The sequence below is a fragment of the Misgurnus anguillicaudatus genome, chromosome 18 (genome assembly GCF_027580225.2).
Source record: "Misgurnus anguillicaudatus chromosome 18, ASM2758022v2, whole genome shotgun sequence".
Classification (NCBI taxonomy): domain Eukaryota; kingdom Metazoa; phylum Chordata; class Actinopteri; order Cypriniformes; family Cobitidae; genus Misgurnus; species Misgurnus anguillicaudatus.
Window position 1 is genome coordinate 26,338,883 of NC_073354.2, and position 16,171 is coordinate 26,355,053.

At 36.6% G+C, this 16,171-nt stretch overlaps 1 protein-coding gene across 2 annotated transcripts; it reads right to left on the reverse strand.

Annotated features, from left to right (window-relative positions):
• Nucleotides 1-2: 2 nt before the first annotated feature.
• fzd3a (frizzled class receptor 3a) lies at nucleotides 3-16,150 on the reverse strand. 2 transcript variants are annotated; one of them, XM_055187247.2, is made up of 7 exons: nucleotides 15,866-16,150; nucleotides 14,483-14,940; nucleotides 7,311-7,507; nucleotides 6,211-7,228; nucleotides 3,027-3,175; nucleotides 2,468-2,704; nucleotides 3-2,300 (listed from the first exon to the last, which is right to left on the reverse strand). In XM_055187247.2, exons 2-7 carry the CDS (start codon nucleotides 14,675-14,677, stop codon nucleotides 2,048-2,050), a joined length of 2,049 nt encoding a protein of 682 aa, XP_055043222.2. In that variant the 5' UTR covers nucleotides 14,678-14,940; nucleotides 15,866-16,150; the 3' UTR covers nucleotides 3-2,047. The 2 variants fall into 2 exon arrangements, with proteins under 2 accessions (XP_055043222.2, XP_055043221.2); XM_055187246.2 differs by having other exon boundaries at nucleotides 2,468-2,707; nucleotides 15,866-16,148.
• Nucleotides 16,151-16,171: the final 21 nt, after the last annotated feature.

The following is a 16,171-nucleotide window of genomic DNA, read 5'->3' on the forward strand; positions in this document are numbered from 1 at the left end:
TCTTAATGTGTAGTGGTGATACTTTATTTTGTACATAAATTACCTGGGATGCTTATTTTTTATGGACATGTTATTACAAAAGTATTTTCACAGTTTTCGGTAAATTATGTTGATACGAAAATGACAACTAATTAGTGCTAAAACTCAACAGAGAAGAGCTCAGTTGAAATGCCAATTTAAGAAATAAGTCTAAAATATATCTATTCTAACTTTTTGTGTTTTACATGTTTTTAATCAAATTCATAGTCCAACCCCAATGTGCGAGGCTTACAGTATTAAGATACAAGTTGTGTCCTACAAAACGGTCAAAAGTGCAACAAACAATAAAAAGCAGTTTCAAACCAGAACATTAAAGCATTGAAACATTAAACAGTAAGAACCTCAACACATCACAGAATGATGCTTAAGAAGCTCTTACCTTAAACCCTGTTTTTGTAGAAACACACTGATTCCACACAGCTTTCACAATCTCATTATTTTATATCTCTGAGAAAATCTTAACAGTACAGTACAGCATTTAACCTGAAAACATTACAAGTCTTCAACAGCAGAATTCATAAAGTCCATTCGGCTGAGTTGTTTCTCATTATTTTACATTGGTAAAGCATTGGTGAATGTAATCCCAAGGTCCCAGATTCATGCCTAGGGATCTCAAAGATGTATTATTTTTCTTTTTCAGAGTCATTCAATGTGAATTCAGAGCCAATGTGAGTTCAGGGTCAATGTGAATTCAAAGTTGATGTTAATTCAGTCTATGGGAATTCAGTGTCAATGTGAATTCAGTTTATGTGAATTCAGTGTCAATGTGAATTCAAAGTCAATTTGAATTCAGTCTATGTGAATTCAGAGTCAATTTGAATTCAGTCTATGTGAACTCAGAGCCAATATGAGTTCAGTGTCAATGTGAATTCAAAGTCATGGTTAATTCAGTCTATGGGAATTCAGAGTCAATGTGAATTCAGTTTATATGAATTCAGTGTCATTGTGAATTCAAAGTCAATATTAATTCAGTCTATGGCAATTCAGAGTCAATTTGAATTCAGTCTATGTGAATTCAGAGCCAATATGAGTTCAGTGTCAATGTGAATTCAAAGTCAATGTTAATTCAGTCTATGGGAATTCAGAGTCAATGTGAATTTAGTTTATATGAATTCGGTGTCAATGTGAATTCAAAGTCAATATTAATTCAGTCTATGGGAATTCAGAGTCAATTTAAATTCAGTCGATGTGAACTCAGGGCCGATATGAGTTCAGTGTCAATGTGAATTCAAAGTCAATGTTAATTCAGTCTATGGGAATTCAGAGTCAATGTGAATTCAGTTTATATGAATTCAAAGTCAATTTGAATTCAGTCTATGGGAATTCAGAGTCAATTCGAATTCAGCCTATGTGAATTCAGAGCCAATTTGAGTTCAGTGTCAATGTGAATTCAAAGTCAATGTTAATTCAGTCTTTGGGGATTCAGAGTCAATTTGAATTCAGTCTATGTGAACTCAGAGCCAATATGAGTTCAGTGTCAATGTGAATTCAAAGTCAATGTTAATTCAGTCTATGGGAATTCAGAGTCAATGTGAATTCAGTTTATGTGAATTCAGTGTCAATGTGAATTCAAAGTCAATATTAATTCAGTCTATGGGAATTCAGAGTCAATTTGAATTCAGTCTATGGGAATTCAGAGTCAGTCTGAATTCAGTATATGTGAATTCGTAGCCAATGTGAATTTGTCACTGTGAATTCAGAGCCAATATGAATATAGTGTCAATGTGAATTCAGTCTAGGAATTCATAGTCAGTCCGAATTCAGAACCAATGTGAATTTGTCAGTGTGAAATCGGAACCAATGTGAATTTGTCAGTGTGTATTCAGTCTATGTGAATTCGGAGCCAATATGAGTTCAGTGTAAATGTGAATTCAATGTCAATGTAAATTCAGTCACTGTGAAATCAAAGCCGGCGAGAATTCTTTTAATGTAAATTAGGAGTCAATGTGAATTCTTCATCTCAATGTCCTCTTCACTCATTTGCTCTCATCTGCTGCAATATTAAGGTTCATGCCTTGGTTCCATCCTCCTCTATGACACGGTGAATCCCGTTGCCAGGAACGCTTTGGATGGTCTGTGCAGTGTTGCTGAGGTCCCGTACGCTGCTGTGCCGTGATTGGCTCTCTAGACGCTGCAGACTGCCATGTCGCGAATGGTTGTCAAGGCGGTTGACGCTGCAGTGCTGTAGGGGATCGTTGAGCCGTAGGGTGCTCCCGTGAGGAAGACGGTCCTCGGCACCACGGAAACTACTGGCTGTGTACCTGATTGGACAAAGAATTTAAGTAATAGTTATTGTAAATGATCATGTTTATCAGACTCTTAATTGATTCTGCCAACAAACAGGTATTTCTAATTGACCTGATCCCTGGGATTAAGCGGATTTGACGCGAAAGTAATTGAGAACGTATAATACATTTTATTTTCTCACCTCCCATCTCGTGAGCGGTGCAGACTGCCATGGAAGCTGCTGGCCTTGCTGCTCGCACGGCTGGTGCTGGCACTGGGGGGTTCGTCCAACATGGCGAGGTGCGTGGAGGAAGCGTGGGTGGAGGTGCCCTGAGTTGAGGTGCCTCTGGACTTTCTCACCACTGGGATGTTGGGGTCCCTGAGGAGAAGTTGGGTGAAGTCAGGCTCCTGGAGCACCTGCCTGCTCTCGTGCACCGCGCTGCTGAGGGTGGTGAGGAGGGGAGAGAGTGGAGAAGGAGAGGAGGAAGAGAGAGCGGGAAAGTGGAGGGCATAGAGGAGTCAGGGAGAAGGGAGGAGATGTTGGAACAAAGGGACGGAGAAGTGGTTAATGTCCTGATATAAGGGGCAGGGGTGTGAGTCAGAAATTAAGTCTTTAGAGACATTTACAACTAATAAACTCATTCCTGTGGCTATTTTATTTTTATTGATTTAAACCTACATTTATGATTGTGTTTGCTACAATTCGAACATGTGACATTGGTGCTTTATGCTTCATGATTTTAACATGATAGTAAACTTACTCTTTTCTGCGTTGTCCGTTGAAGAAACCGGCCCACTCAAAGCAGGTCTTTTTACTTCCAACCCAAAACACTGATGGGATGCCTACCACCAGCATCATCAGGTACTTAATGAGAAACAAGGCGATATCTGGCCTGCTTGTCTGTTCCACCTGTGAAGATAATGGCAAAAGATTTTTACATTCTTATACAGGCAGAATGTAGATAAAAGTAATAAACAACCTAAGAAACCTGTATCAATATTTATTATTTAGAACAAAAAATTCTCCCTTATGATTCCTGATGTACAGTATTTGTGCATAATGTCGTGCATGAGTAGTTTTCTTTATGTTTATTTCTGGGTTGTGCATGTGTATTGTGTGAATGGAAAGTGCTTTTATTTCGGCTCACTGCACAACTGCCGTAGGGATAAACAAGCTGCTGTCCATACACATGCCTGTCATGTCTTTCTCTCCACACACACACACTTTTTATACTTTAAATGGAGAATTACTTCTGCTCTGAATACGTTCAGTCTGCCTTTACTTTCAGATACATTACTGTCACATATTTAATTCATGTTTCATTCAATTTCATCAAAACAACCCTATTTCTTTGGGGAGCACCTACAACTAGAGAGTTTCCATTTGTACCTATTGTTTAATAAATAAAAGGGAATATACCAAAATACCAAATTATAAGGGTTAAAACAAGTCATACATTTTTTAATGTTTAACAATAAATGTTTTTTACTAAAACATTTCCTAATATAGTGCACTAACAGTAAGGACAGAGACTGCGGAGGTTCTCAATTATTAACAGCAGAAATATCATAGTAAGTGATGTTTGCAGTCTGTAAAACTTAAAACAGTTATATTTTTAAAACAGTGGTATTTTATGCATTCTTTATAAACAGATCAGCCCTTAAAGGAATATTACATCTTTATAATTTTTTTTTTGATAATTTGCTCACAACCGTGTCATCCAAGTTTATGTCTTCCTTTGTTCAGCCAAGAAGAAATTCTTTTTTTGGTTGGGGGGTAACATTCCAGGATTTTTACATATAGTGGACTTCTTTAGTGGACCTCGACAATTTACAGTTTCAATGCAGTTTAAAATTGCAGTTTCAATGCAGCTCCAAAGGGCTCTAAACGATCCCAACCGATGCATAAGGGTCTTATCTGGGTCATTCTTTATTTGTGGTGGCAAGTGGTGTCACTCTACTTTACAACAGTTGAAATAAACTTTAAAAACCAATAAATGATCAAATATTTCCATGTTTGTATTCTGTTGGATAAACACAATTCGTGCACTGTTAACAATTTCATTTTTTGTTTTAAAATACATATTTAATTGAGTTTGAGAGATTGCATTTGTAAACAAAATATCCATGTTCCCACCATACCTGAGCAGTGGTTCTCAAACTGGGGGCTAGGGCCCCCAGGCGGGCTGCGAGATGGTGCCCCAGCTTTATGACATTTTATAAAAATACATTAATTTATCATGAATTCTATCTAATTCTAACCAACAGCACTACTTTAATATGTTTTGTCTAATTAAAATGTTACGTTTTAAAACAAATTTGTCATACATTTTCTTTGTGGGGGCTGCGAAGGAATGCACCGTACACAAGGGGGGCCACAAGCTGAAAAAGTTTGAGAACCACTGCCTTAGAGAGGTATCATGGATTGTAACTGCAACAGTATAACATTTTTAAAAATAAAATTTAAATGGTTGTATTGTGAATATAGATTTTATTTAACATGTACAATTTTATTTTATTTTTACTTTTTTTTTACTTTTATTTATTAAATTGTTTATTTAAAATAAAAAATGAGTGTCCCCCACATTAATGTCTGTGGTGCTGCAACAATGGATGTCACCCCTTTAAAAAAAGGGGGACATCTATTTGGACTACTTCCTTTGTGTAAAGGTCATTGCAGGTGCTGGTTGATCTTGAGGGGTCCACAGTGAGTGCATTCTTTCTTATTCATTCAAGTGAATAGCTAAATTTTATTTGTCGCACTTTATTAGTGTCTGTGGTGTTATGTTTATAACTTGTGGATTTAAAATATTTTAATCAAAATTTTAATAAATACATACTTATTAATATTTCCTTAATGCCCCCTGATCTTGAAATCATCATGATTGCAGCTTCAATTTTAGAAAAGACTGGATTTAGGCTAATATGTGGTGTTACTGTCTTTTTACTTCAAATATTGGTAACTCCACAGATATGTGGAGGATGTTTCACATGTTTTTTATTTTAAAATTTTATTAAATTAAAAATGTTATAAAGCATATTAAACTAATTTTAAATGCATAACAAAAAAAACAAGCATTTTTATAATTTCTGCCTCTCATTTGCCACCCCAATTGAAGAATGACCCATCTAGTAAATCGAGCATCGTTTTTGCCCAACTTCTCATCTTGCACTAGCCTTGTGATGCACCAGTGTGACCTTACGTATTACGTAATTACGTCAAAAGGTCAAGCATGACGTATGCGAAACTACCGCTCCAGTTTTTACAAGTGTAGAAAAACCACTCCGAAGCTGTTGTATATAGAATGATATTATTTAATGTCTTTGTGTAAGTTGATTGTTTAAAATGGTCTGCAGTTGTGCATTTCACATATGTAACGCGTGACCTTTCGACGTGATTACGTAGTATGTAAGTTCGCGCTGGCACGTCACACCCCTTATAAAAATTAACCATGGCTTTACTACAGTTAAAAAAAAACATGGTTATTGTAGTAAAACCATGGTTTTGCTAATAGTAATCAATACACAAAAAAACATGTTTACTACACTTTTACCACACAAAAAAAACATGGTTAATTTTGTAAGGGACGGCAAAGGTACATATTTCTTTTCTTGGCATAAATGATGATCGCTTCGCTAAATAAGACCCTTATGCCTTGGTTGGGATCATTTAGAGCCCTTTGAAGTTGCATTAAAACAATTATGTTGTAAAATGAAGTTGCAATTTTAAACTGAAAACCATTGAGGTCCACTAAAGTCAACTATATGGAGAAAAATTCTGGAATGTTTTCCTCAAAAAAAAGGAATTTCTTTTCGACTGAAGAAAGAAAGACAAAACATCTTGGATGACAAATTATCAGGATTTTTGTTTTTTTGAAAGTGGAGTAATCCTTTAAAACTTTGAAACCACAGTATGTATATACCTCCTTTAATTTATTGTCTTACCTTCATTGGGCAGGGAATGTGGTACTCTCTACACCGCTCCTGTACCCAGGTGCTCTCCCAGACTGATCTGTAGCTCTGCTCATATAAATAGCATCCAATCACTGTCAGTAGAGGCACCAGATACAGCACTGAAAACACGCCAATCCGAATCATGAACTTCACCAGCTTGTCCTGGTTCTCCTTCTCTAAAGGGATCTCCATTCGGACCCTATTAAGTGCAGCGATGCCGGCTAACAGCAGCACCACGCCTACGACCACATCCAATGCGAGAGGAACCAAGAGGAACCATCGCAGGGCCATAAGATCGTAAAGCCCAACAAAACAAACGCCACTCATGCTGTCACCCTCGATTTTGTTCATGGCCATGAGGGTGATGGTAAGGGCTCCCGGTACCCCCCAGGCCACGGCATGGAAAAGCAAAGCCTTCTTCTCAATAGCTTCGCTTCCCCATTTGGGAACGGCAGCCAGGAACCAGGTGATGGTAAGGATGACCCACCACACGCTACCTGCCATGGTGAAGAAATAAAGGGTCATGAAGAGCAGTGTGCAGGCTTTGTTATGGGAGCCCTGGGTGATGGTGGAGGCGCGGAATCGACCGGTGCTTGAGGCATTACACGACACGCGATCCTCCAATAGGAAACCCAGGAAGAAGACCAGGGACACCATCATGTAGCAGACGGCATAGAAGATGATGGGCCGCTCCGGGTAGCGAAATCGGCCGACGTCGATGAGGAAGGTCAGGAAGGTGAAGAGCGTGGCTGACAGGCAGACGATGGAGACGACCCCAATGAAATAGCGTGCGAAGATGAGCTCATCCTTCCGGAAGTACATGTTTGGGCAAGGAGGCGAGCAGTCGCGCACACCCATGAATGAGTATCCCAGCTCGGGGTCAATCTTTAGCTCTCGTGGGCACCAGAAACCGTAGTCCCGTTGAACAGATGAAGGAGATTCTTCTGTACCATCACTGCTGGGAAGAAGATCTATAGCTCGTGGATAAGAATCATCACATTCTGGAAACCTTGAAGAAAGGTTAGACAGATTATTATAGCGTTATATAAGAGTCTTTTTATAACCAAGATGACTGAAATGTGGAACTGCACCTGCTACACTCCATCTCATCTGGCCAGGTGACTCCAAACATGTCCATGAGTTTGTAGCAATCGCTCTTGGCAAGTTGGCAAAGGCGTCGACATGGCAAGGTCACACGGCCATATTCGGTGCACACAGGTGCATAAAGGGCGCACAGGAAGGGGCGGATTTCCGTAGAGCACTCCAAATTCACCATAGGATGAAAGGGCTGGAAAAGGAGGGGTACAGAGAAAAACATATTAAAAATATTGTGGATGCGTTTGATCAAAACTATTTGGTTGTATGGCTATATGCATAGATGCTATTGCTATGGTTTATTTTGAGGCAATTTGTAAAGTGTGAGGTATTAAATTAATATTAATTTAATTTTCAAGTAAAAGATTTAATTAACAACATTAGAAATACCTGAAGTAGGTCATGAGACCTATTAAAAAAATACTTTTAAATAGTGCACAGGGTTTTTTCTATTTTTATTAATATTGGGCATTGCCGTTTTCCTAAGCACCAAGTGATGATTATGCAGGTGTACTACTAAATTACTTGTTTATTATTAATAAAATCTAAAAAATTAATTTGATTTGGTCAACAAAAGATATATTATATTTAAGTTATTCTATTAGTCTTAATGAATTTATTATATTTATTTTATTATTATTAAGAAATTGGTTTAGCACAAAAATGCTGCATTCCTGATGACTTGGATTTGGAAAATTTCCCATCTTCACCCTGAAATACATTTAAAAATATTGTATGTAATGTATATTTGCATAATTGTGCAATTTTTTTAGAAAAGCATGCTGGCATATAATTGGCCACCAGCTGACATAGTATTAAATCTAATAGCTTAGAGAAAACAATTAATCATTTGACATTTTAACTATTTTATTTGCCAGTCATCTTAAAAACATCTCTGCATTATTAAAAACTGGTCTTTGCATTTCATTATCAAAATCATATAATGTACATTTGACATCACAGTAATGCATCTCTCTGAGGAGGTTTTTGTTTGGGGTGTGGAGACATGCTGTTTATTAGTGAGGTCTCCTTACACCATGTGGTATTCTGGAAGCAGCACCAGCTTTGGGGCCGGACACAAATATGCAAATCCCTGGGGGGAGATGGAGAAAGGCTCCACCCAGGACCAGACAGATAGACAATAATGCTATCACCCCTGCGGAGTAAAGGCTTTTGTGGTGGTGGGGTGGGGGTTCTGAGACACCACTTGTATCAAATTTTAAAAGGACTAAACTGACTGTCGTACACAGCCCATATAAACTCCTACTTCTTGCATGCATTACTGTAATTCTTTTGAATCAAAAAAGTACCATTACTTGAATTCATAGCAGAATATATATAGTGTCTGGCTACACCAATTGTTTACTTAATTTAATGGAAATTATTTGAGTTCATACTGGATACAATCAGGGGATCTAATGCACTAACATCACTGTATCTTTAGGGACCACAATGGAAATAAGTCTTTGAGTTTTATTGTGTTATCCCTGACTATTTATGTATTTTAATGTATGACTCAGAGTACTGTTTCATATTTTTTATATTTTAGTGGTCAAATAAACTCAATCAATCAATCAATCTACCCAGCCCTAGAGTTATTGCAGAAATCATATTTTTTATATGCTGGATGAAAAATGTATACAGATTACAAAGTTATTAGATCACAGCCAGCACCGTTGATACCACCCAAAATGTCTAAAAAGGATTAGGATGGATATTACGCCTGTCCATTCTGGCACAAAGCATTTAAATCCAGCATCATTTTCTCACACATAATCCATACAACTGCCAACATGACACACAGAAAGAGCACAGGCTTCACCGATCAGACCACTAAAATACTAATAATGTAAATTCCATAAATCATAACTAAATATACAATGATCAAATGACCTTTTAATCCTTTTAACAGACAATAAGTGCAGCTACATAAAATGACAATGGTGTCTAGCTTGATATGTCAAATACACGTGACTTGTATTGTCAAATTACATGCGCATGGAGAAATTGGATCTACACGCTTATTGACAATCTATGGTTATTATTACTATGACCGTATTTGATACAAAAGGTCTTAGGAAACCACTGAGCTCAATTGAGTGGACATACACTGGCTATTACACAACATGAAAATAAAGCCCATACTGCCAATATGATCTCATCATGGCTGTCAGGGTGCATTACGTGCAATGGAATAATCAGATAAACATGAAAAATGTGTGCATCCCACCCATTGGTGCCTTAAGGGAAAACATACACTTCCCTCTTAATGTCCATACCAGTGTCTTTGTGTTTCTCAAGGGCTTTACTGAATGTTATTTCGGGACACATAAAATTTGCAGAGATGGCAGATATGTGAACGCATGCAGAAAAGACAATGATTGTTACTTCCTGTTTGGGCATAGAACATTTAAAGTATTTGTATGCCATACGAAGACTGTATATGGTACTGTAAAAAAATAAAAGTTGGTTTTGCGTTAATTCAACTCAAAAATATTAGTTGACACCACAATTTTTACAAAAATGTTTAGTTAACTAATATTTTTTTAAGTTGAATTTTAAATATTTCTAAAATAATTAAAGGGACACTCCACTTTTTTTTTTTTTTGAAAATATGCTTCTTTTCCAGCTCCCCTAGATTTAAACATTTAGCTGATCTTCGTGTCTGGCGTTAGCACTTTTAGCATAGCTTAGCATAATCCATTGAATCTGATTAGACCATTAGCATTGCGCTAAAAATAACCAAAGAGTTTCAATATTTTCCTATTTAAAACTTGGCTCTTCTGTAGTTCTAGATCAGCCTAGAAAATCACAACTTTTAATTTTCCGTCCGTCTTAGTACACGATGTAACTACAGAAAAGTCAAGATTTAAATAGGAACAATATCGAAACACTTTGGTTATTTTTTAGCGCGATGCTAATGGTCTAATCGGATTCAATGGATTATGCTAAGCTATGCTAAAAGTGGTACCACCAGACCACGAGATCAGCTGAATGGATTCCAAAACGGTAAAAATCAAATGTTTAACTCTAGGGGAGCTAGAAAATTAGCATATTTACAAAAAAATTGAGTGTCCCTTTAATAGAATGAATAAGATCTTTATATGTATGACAAGTTACATGTGCGTCACATTTTATTTGTACCATTTATCCTGGTGAATTTAATGCACCATAAAAAAAGAAAAGGTGATTTTTGTGGAAATGGCATTTTTTGTGTCTGAAGTTATGACATTGTGTAACTAACTCAGAAATGCCAAAAGGGCCAATTTTTGGGTTACATCTTTGTCAGTGCACTGACGACCTATTGATTCCATCTAATTGCTTAAACTGCATAAAGATAATGGAAAAACAAGGAGGCACACAAGAAGAAATTCTCAGTCACCTAAACTGACCTTTTCAATGCATCCATTCACAAGTAAATACGCTTTCTCCCTCCCTTAACCCATAAATCAAGTGTACATATGCCTGTGTGTGCACCCCCACTGCTCATTCACACAAACTCTAGTTTAGCTCCAAGACTGTCAAGATTCTCAAACACATACCTAAAACCACAACAAGAGTGTTTTTTAATCATTTACAATTTTTGATCTTCCTTCCAAGTTCTCTTTACCAGCAATCTTAAGGCAAAGTTCATTCAACTACAGTACCATGACAACCAATGATGCATAACTGGCCTGGCCTAAGGGGAGGGGTCTAATGGAGAGAGGTCAGAGTGCGAGTGACGACCACCTCCTGAGAGAGAAACCCTGCTCTTTTGTTGCAATACAATTGGGATCAGTTTCCCCGGCAACCGCAGTACCTTGCGTGGGGGAGGAATGGAGGAAAGAGGAGGCAGTGAAAAAGGACAAAGAAGCAGATATGGATGGAAAATAGTGGTCAAATCAGCCAAATTTCAATGATAACTCTTTAAGTGTTACTTAGTCTTACTACATTCTATTGCATATCTAAAGATGTTAAATAAGCCATATTTATAAGCTTTTTTAGTTAAAATAGTTTAATATATTTATTCATTACCTTTCAAAATTGTAAAGCAATACACATTTATACCCTGTCATGTGTGCTGTCATGTAATGTGATAGTAAACATGATTAAAGAGCTATTTGTTAACATCAATATTCCCAATTTGTACTATAAACAAGGCCATTTAACACACACATTATGTAATTAATTGTAGGTATTAAGTGCATATTTCATCAATTCCGTATTAGGGTCAGATTAAGATACTTACAATTATTGTTGTGTAATGCAAAAATGTACAGTCTAATAAATCTAGTCCTGTGCTTAAACCTGAAATCATAGCATCTTAGTTTGATTTGAGTTGCTCGATTGCATCACCGCAGCTGGACGCCCTTGATGACTATGCCATGGTTAAAATAACAAGAGGACAAGGTTATGCATCTTCTAATGTTTGACAGATGGGAGAGGAAGTTTGTTAACCAAATGTCAAACTACATCAATCAGTGCACCGGGAATGCAGAAAATCTATGCTTGTCTATCTTCCTATTACTGTATCCACAAAACCCAGAATATCATCCCTTTAGGCAACTGCCCCACTTCACAAATGAGGTTAACCAGAGTTCAGAGAAAGATGATGCCACTGTCCTGCAGTATTTTAAAAACTGATTGTTTTATCTGCCCCCTTTGAAGCCAGACAATACATAGGGGGCAGTTGTAACAATTAAGTAAATACTGTTTTTTTGAGTTACTCAAAGGTTTTATAGAAGAGATAATTGTAAGGTAAAAGATCCTTGACTCCTCTACTAACCACTGATGTCAGCTGTGTGCTTAGTAAAGCTGCAAAAGCTCATGGATATTTATTGAAATTTTATGTCTATCTTTATTTTTTTATTTTTTTTTGTGTTAGTCGTGCATCCTCCAGTTTGGGCATTAATTTAAAGGAGATTTGATGGCATTTAACCTCCTAAGACCCAAGCTTTGGTTCGTCTTTTTTTCCAGATTTCTTCCAGCTATTATGGGGTTAGGAAGAACCAATAAATAAAATAACCAAATATTTTTCTTTGAACATGAAGTTGTGTAATTGTCCACGTTTGTGTACAACAGGTTCCAGTTACACAGAACTAAGTATTATGGTGCAAACAACAAAAAATGTGATGTCCATTTATGTGGACACACCGGGATTTAGGAGTTTAAAACTTGTTTTTATTTTACATATAGCTTTATCTGTACAAATCTGCATGTGAATTGTGACCACTTTGGATAAAATAATGTAAAAGTTGCCATGAAACAGAAGTAGCGATTGTCTTATTTTTTCGAGTGAAAGTGCTTCTAAAATGAAAAAAAAGGTAGGGTGGGACTTGAATTTGTCCATCGAAAACTCATTAGATCGTTTGAAGTTGGGTCATGTTACTAATTGCTAATAGCTGTGATCTTTTCCTATACCCCGCCTGTCGTGTATCACGTGTGGTGCTTATGACCAGAGGTAAAGAGAGATAGGGCTGTCACGGTTATGAAATTTGGCTGACGGTTAATTGTCTAATTGTCTTGTTCATGAAATATTTTCACATATTGTTGAGTAAATATTAATACACATAACACATATTTAAAAGTAAATATTTAATGAATATATCTTTCAAAAACTGAAAATTCTTCATAAGAAATAAACACAATAAAGTGCGTGAAAAATAACTAAAAATAAAAATGCAATCAAAATAAACTGACTATACCAGAACAGGCCTTAAATAGTAGCCAAACATGTCTGTACTGGCTGCAAAAAAAGAAATCCTACAGATCCTTAAGAATAGCATCCTTCACTTCCCTAAATTTGGAATTGCTGTTTTGGAAATGTATGTTTGAGTTCATACTGATTATCAAAGTTTTGCAGCATTTCTTTAAATGCCGTTTTTTTCACTGTATTGAAAAAATTGATTGGCTTTGCAATGTATCTCGTTACACTGTCAGTTAAGGAGTGCCATCTGATAGGTCTCGTTTATACAGGCACTGCAGCTCCCCCTTATGTTTTTTAGAGAGATGTGCAATCATTGCGGTGACCTGAAATCATCACGATTAGGTCAAACAATCGCGATGAGACGATTATTTAATCATTGTGACAGCCCTAAAGAGAGATCAATTCGAGGAGGGGATTTGATTTGGGTTTTTGATTAAAAATTATTTATTTTTTAAAATAATGAATAATACAGTTTTTTATTTCAATTTCATTGCAACTTTAAAGGTATAATGTAAGAAATATATTTAAATATACATGCGCAAAGATTTAATAATATTTTGTGCAAACATGGGTGTAAAAGTGTCATTACTTAGAGTGTGTTACAGTGGAAAAGTTAACATGACATTTCTGCACAAATATGTAAGAGGAGATTGTTTTTACCTTTATTTTTTTATCTCTTTAATTTCCTTTCTTGTTCTCGGTTATATTCGGAATGGACTTGAGTGAATAAGTCGAAAGCTTGTGATTAAAGACAGTAGGATTTAGATTTACGTTTACAGTGCTGTGTGTGTTCAGATATACACTGCCACTGTAACAAGCTAATGCAGCAGCTCTCAGTGGAATACTGCATCCCAGTAAAGAGGATTAAACATCGGTTAGATTCAATTCAGGCGTTACGGATGCAGATACGAAGATTATAGAGCCATCAAAATAAACAACGCACCCAGGCCTCCTTAACTGCTCTTAACAGCAAGCACTGTGATGTTTACTCTAGCATGCTAGTGTATTTCAACATTGTTATCTGATACTTATTTCATCATGCCACATCACAAAAGGCAACAAAACAATGTTTGAAAAAGCAAGCTGTTTTAGAATAAAGATTTGGCAAAGAGTCCCGCAGATCAGGCTAGAGATTAATTTCCCTTTAAACGTTTCTGTAAAGTGATCTGAATTGCCTTTCCCACCAGGCACAAAAAATCTGGGTCAGATCTAAAATAATGGTGTTGGTCTATACTTTAAGTTTGTTTTGAATGTATTTTAACAGCTATTATTTACATTTCACTCCAGACCATTTATGAAAGAATTCAGAATTTTATATAAAAAGAATTTGTATATAATTTGTGTATACAAAACATCCACACACTGATGTATGACTGTGTTGAGGTCATACCACAGCATAATGGTTATAACCTTAGAGTAATGTAATGTAATCTGATCATGCCATTAAAACAATCAGTCGATGTATGATGCTAGACACTTTACCTCCATTGCGAGAGCAGCAGTTTGTTGGTCATAGTGATTTAAAAGGTTGGGCATAAATGTGGTATTGTAGGTGAGGCCCTGGCACATCCGTAATGTGATCGGTTCACAGGTAAACATGCTATGGCTCCCAGTAGCTTCCATATTGATTGCCATGCATACAGTCAGCATGGAGAACAGGACCCAAATGACAGCCATGGTTGGGATTTCACTCCGAAGCTTCCAAGAGAGTGAGTGTTTATCAGGAAAATCTGAGCTCCTTCATTTCCCCACAAATTATCTGCTGCTTGACATAAGACAGAAATTGGACGGATAGGATGTGTTTTTCCATTTTGCCGTGCCTTGCTGAATCCTGGTCTTGTCGATGTGTTTCAAGCCATTTTCTGTTTTCTGCTTTGGTTGTCCTGTATGTACAGGCTTTCAATTTGGTTTTGCTGTGCCGGAAATATCAACGTTTTAATCTGTGGATGAAAAGTGTAAAATATCAGATGTCAAATTAACAGACTAGCATTACTTATTCATGAATGTTGTGACAGCGTTTACAAACATGAAACATTTTCAGGTTTTCCAAGGCATGGTAAATATTGAACAATACGTGATCAAAGGCCCTGTCACATTACTGTGGCAGCAAATAAAGATGCTTTAAGTGTATTATCTTAAAGACCAAAATCACATTTGGTGGAAAAACTGTCACCTTGGAAACAATAACATGACATACAGGACATGAGATTAAACCATAAACTTAAATTTTTATTTGAATAAAAAATTATTCAAATATAATTGGGGGTTCGACTCCTAGAGAACACAAATACCGATGACAACTACATGTGAATGCACTAAAAGTCTATAGGCGTCTTCCAAATAGCCACATAAACGTATCAAAAATAATTATATAATTTTTTCCATGCAAACCTTACGTGCGAAATACATTTCACTTCCAATATTAGAAAAATATATATTGATTTTCCACAAACAAACCATATCTTTTAAAAGAGTCTATCTCTCAGTCAGATAAAGTCAGATAAAACGGCGACTTTGTTACCGTTTTGCATTCGATAGTCACAGATTTTGGTGTTACATGTATAACAAGTATTTTTGCAACTTTAAATGGTTTGTGCTAAAAAAATATGATTTTAAAATCATTTTTTACTACGCGCGTTCATCAAAATACAGCAAAAAATGTAACGCCTAAGTAAGTAACAGATGGGATCTCCATCGTCGAAACCGCGTCGGCGCTGCGTTTCAATGAAACTACGTTAGCTACCTTCAAAATAGGTGTTTGACGTACTCATAGGTGAACTACAATTTTACCATTCTGTCTCTAAACATAACCCTATGCAAACATAAAAAAATACAAATTTGTAAAAGTCAAAGAATCATTCTTACCTCTCTAGTAGAGATAACTCACATGTGGGACCTCCCTCACTCTTCTCATTTAACAATAAGATCCCTGTGTGATCCTTGTGCAGGTTTCTACTGGGGGCGCGCATTTGACGATGACGCGCAAACGATTATTGTTTTCTAACCATTGTATACAAAAGCACATTAGAAAAACTAAAGGTCACGAGCGTGAAATAAACACATCGGATGCAAGCGTCGTGTGTATGGAAATAGCTTAGATTTATCCTCTGATATCATCATTCCAATGGCTCGGGGCCGTTTGGATCAAGGAGCGTCTTCGCGCACAATCAT

Bases quoted from the DNA above. Each gene is read 5' to 3' on its own strand.
- fzd3a (XM_055187246.2), bottom strand. From the start codon at position 14,677: ATGGCTGTCATTTGGGTCCTGTTCTCCATGCTGACTGTATGCATGGCA. The intron at 7,229-7,310 runs GTGCAGTTCCAC...CCTTTCTTCAAG, and splicing joins GATGAGATGGAGTGTAGCAG to GTTTCCAGAATGTGATGATT. The intron at 3,176-6,210 runs GTAAGACAATAA...TTATCTTCACAG, and splicing joins ACATTCCCTGCCCAATGAAG to GTGGAACAGACAAGCAGGCC.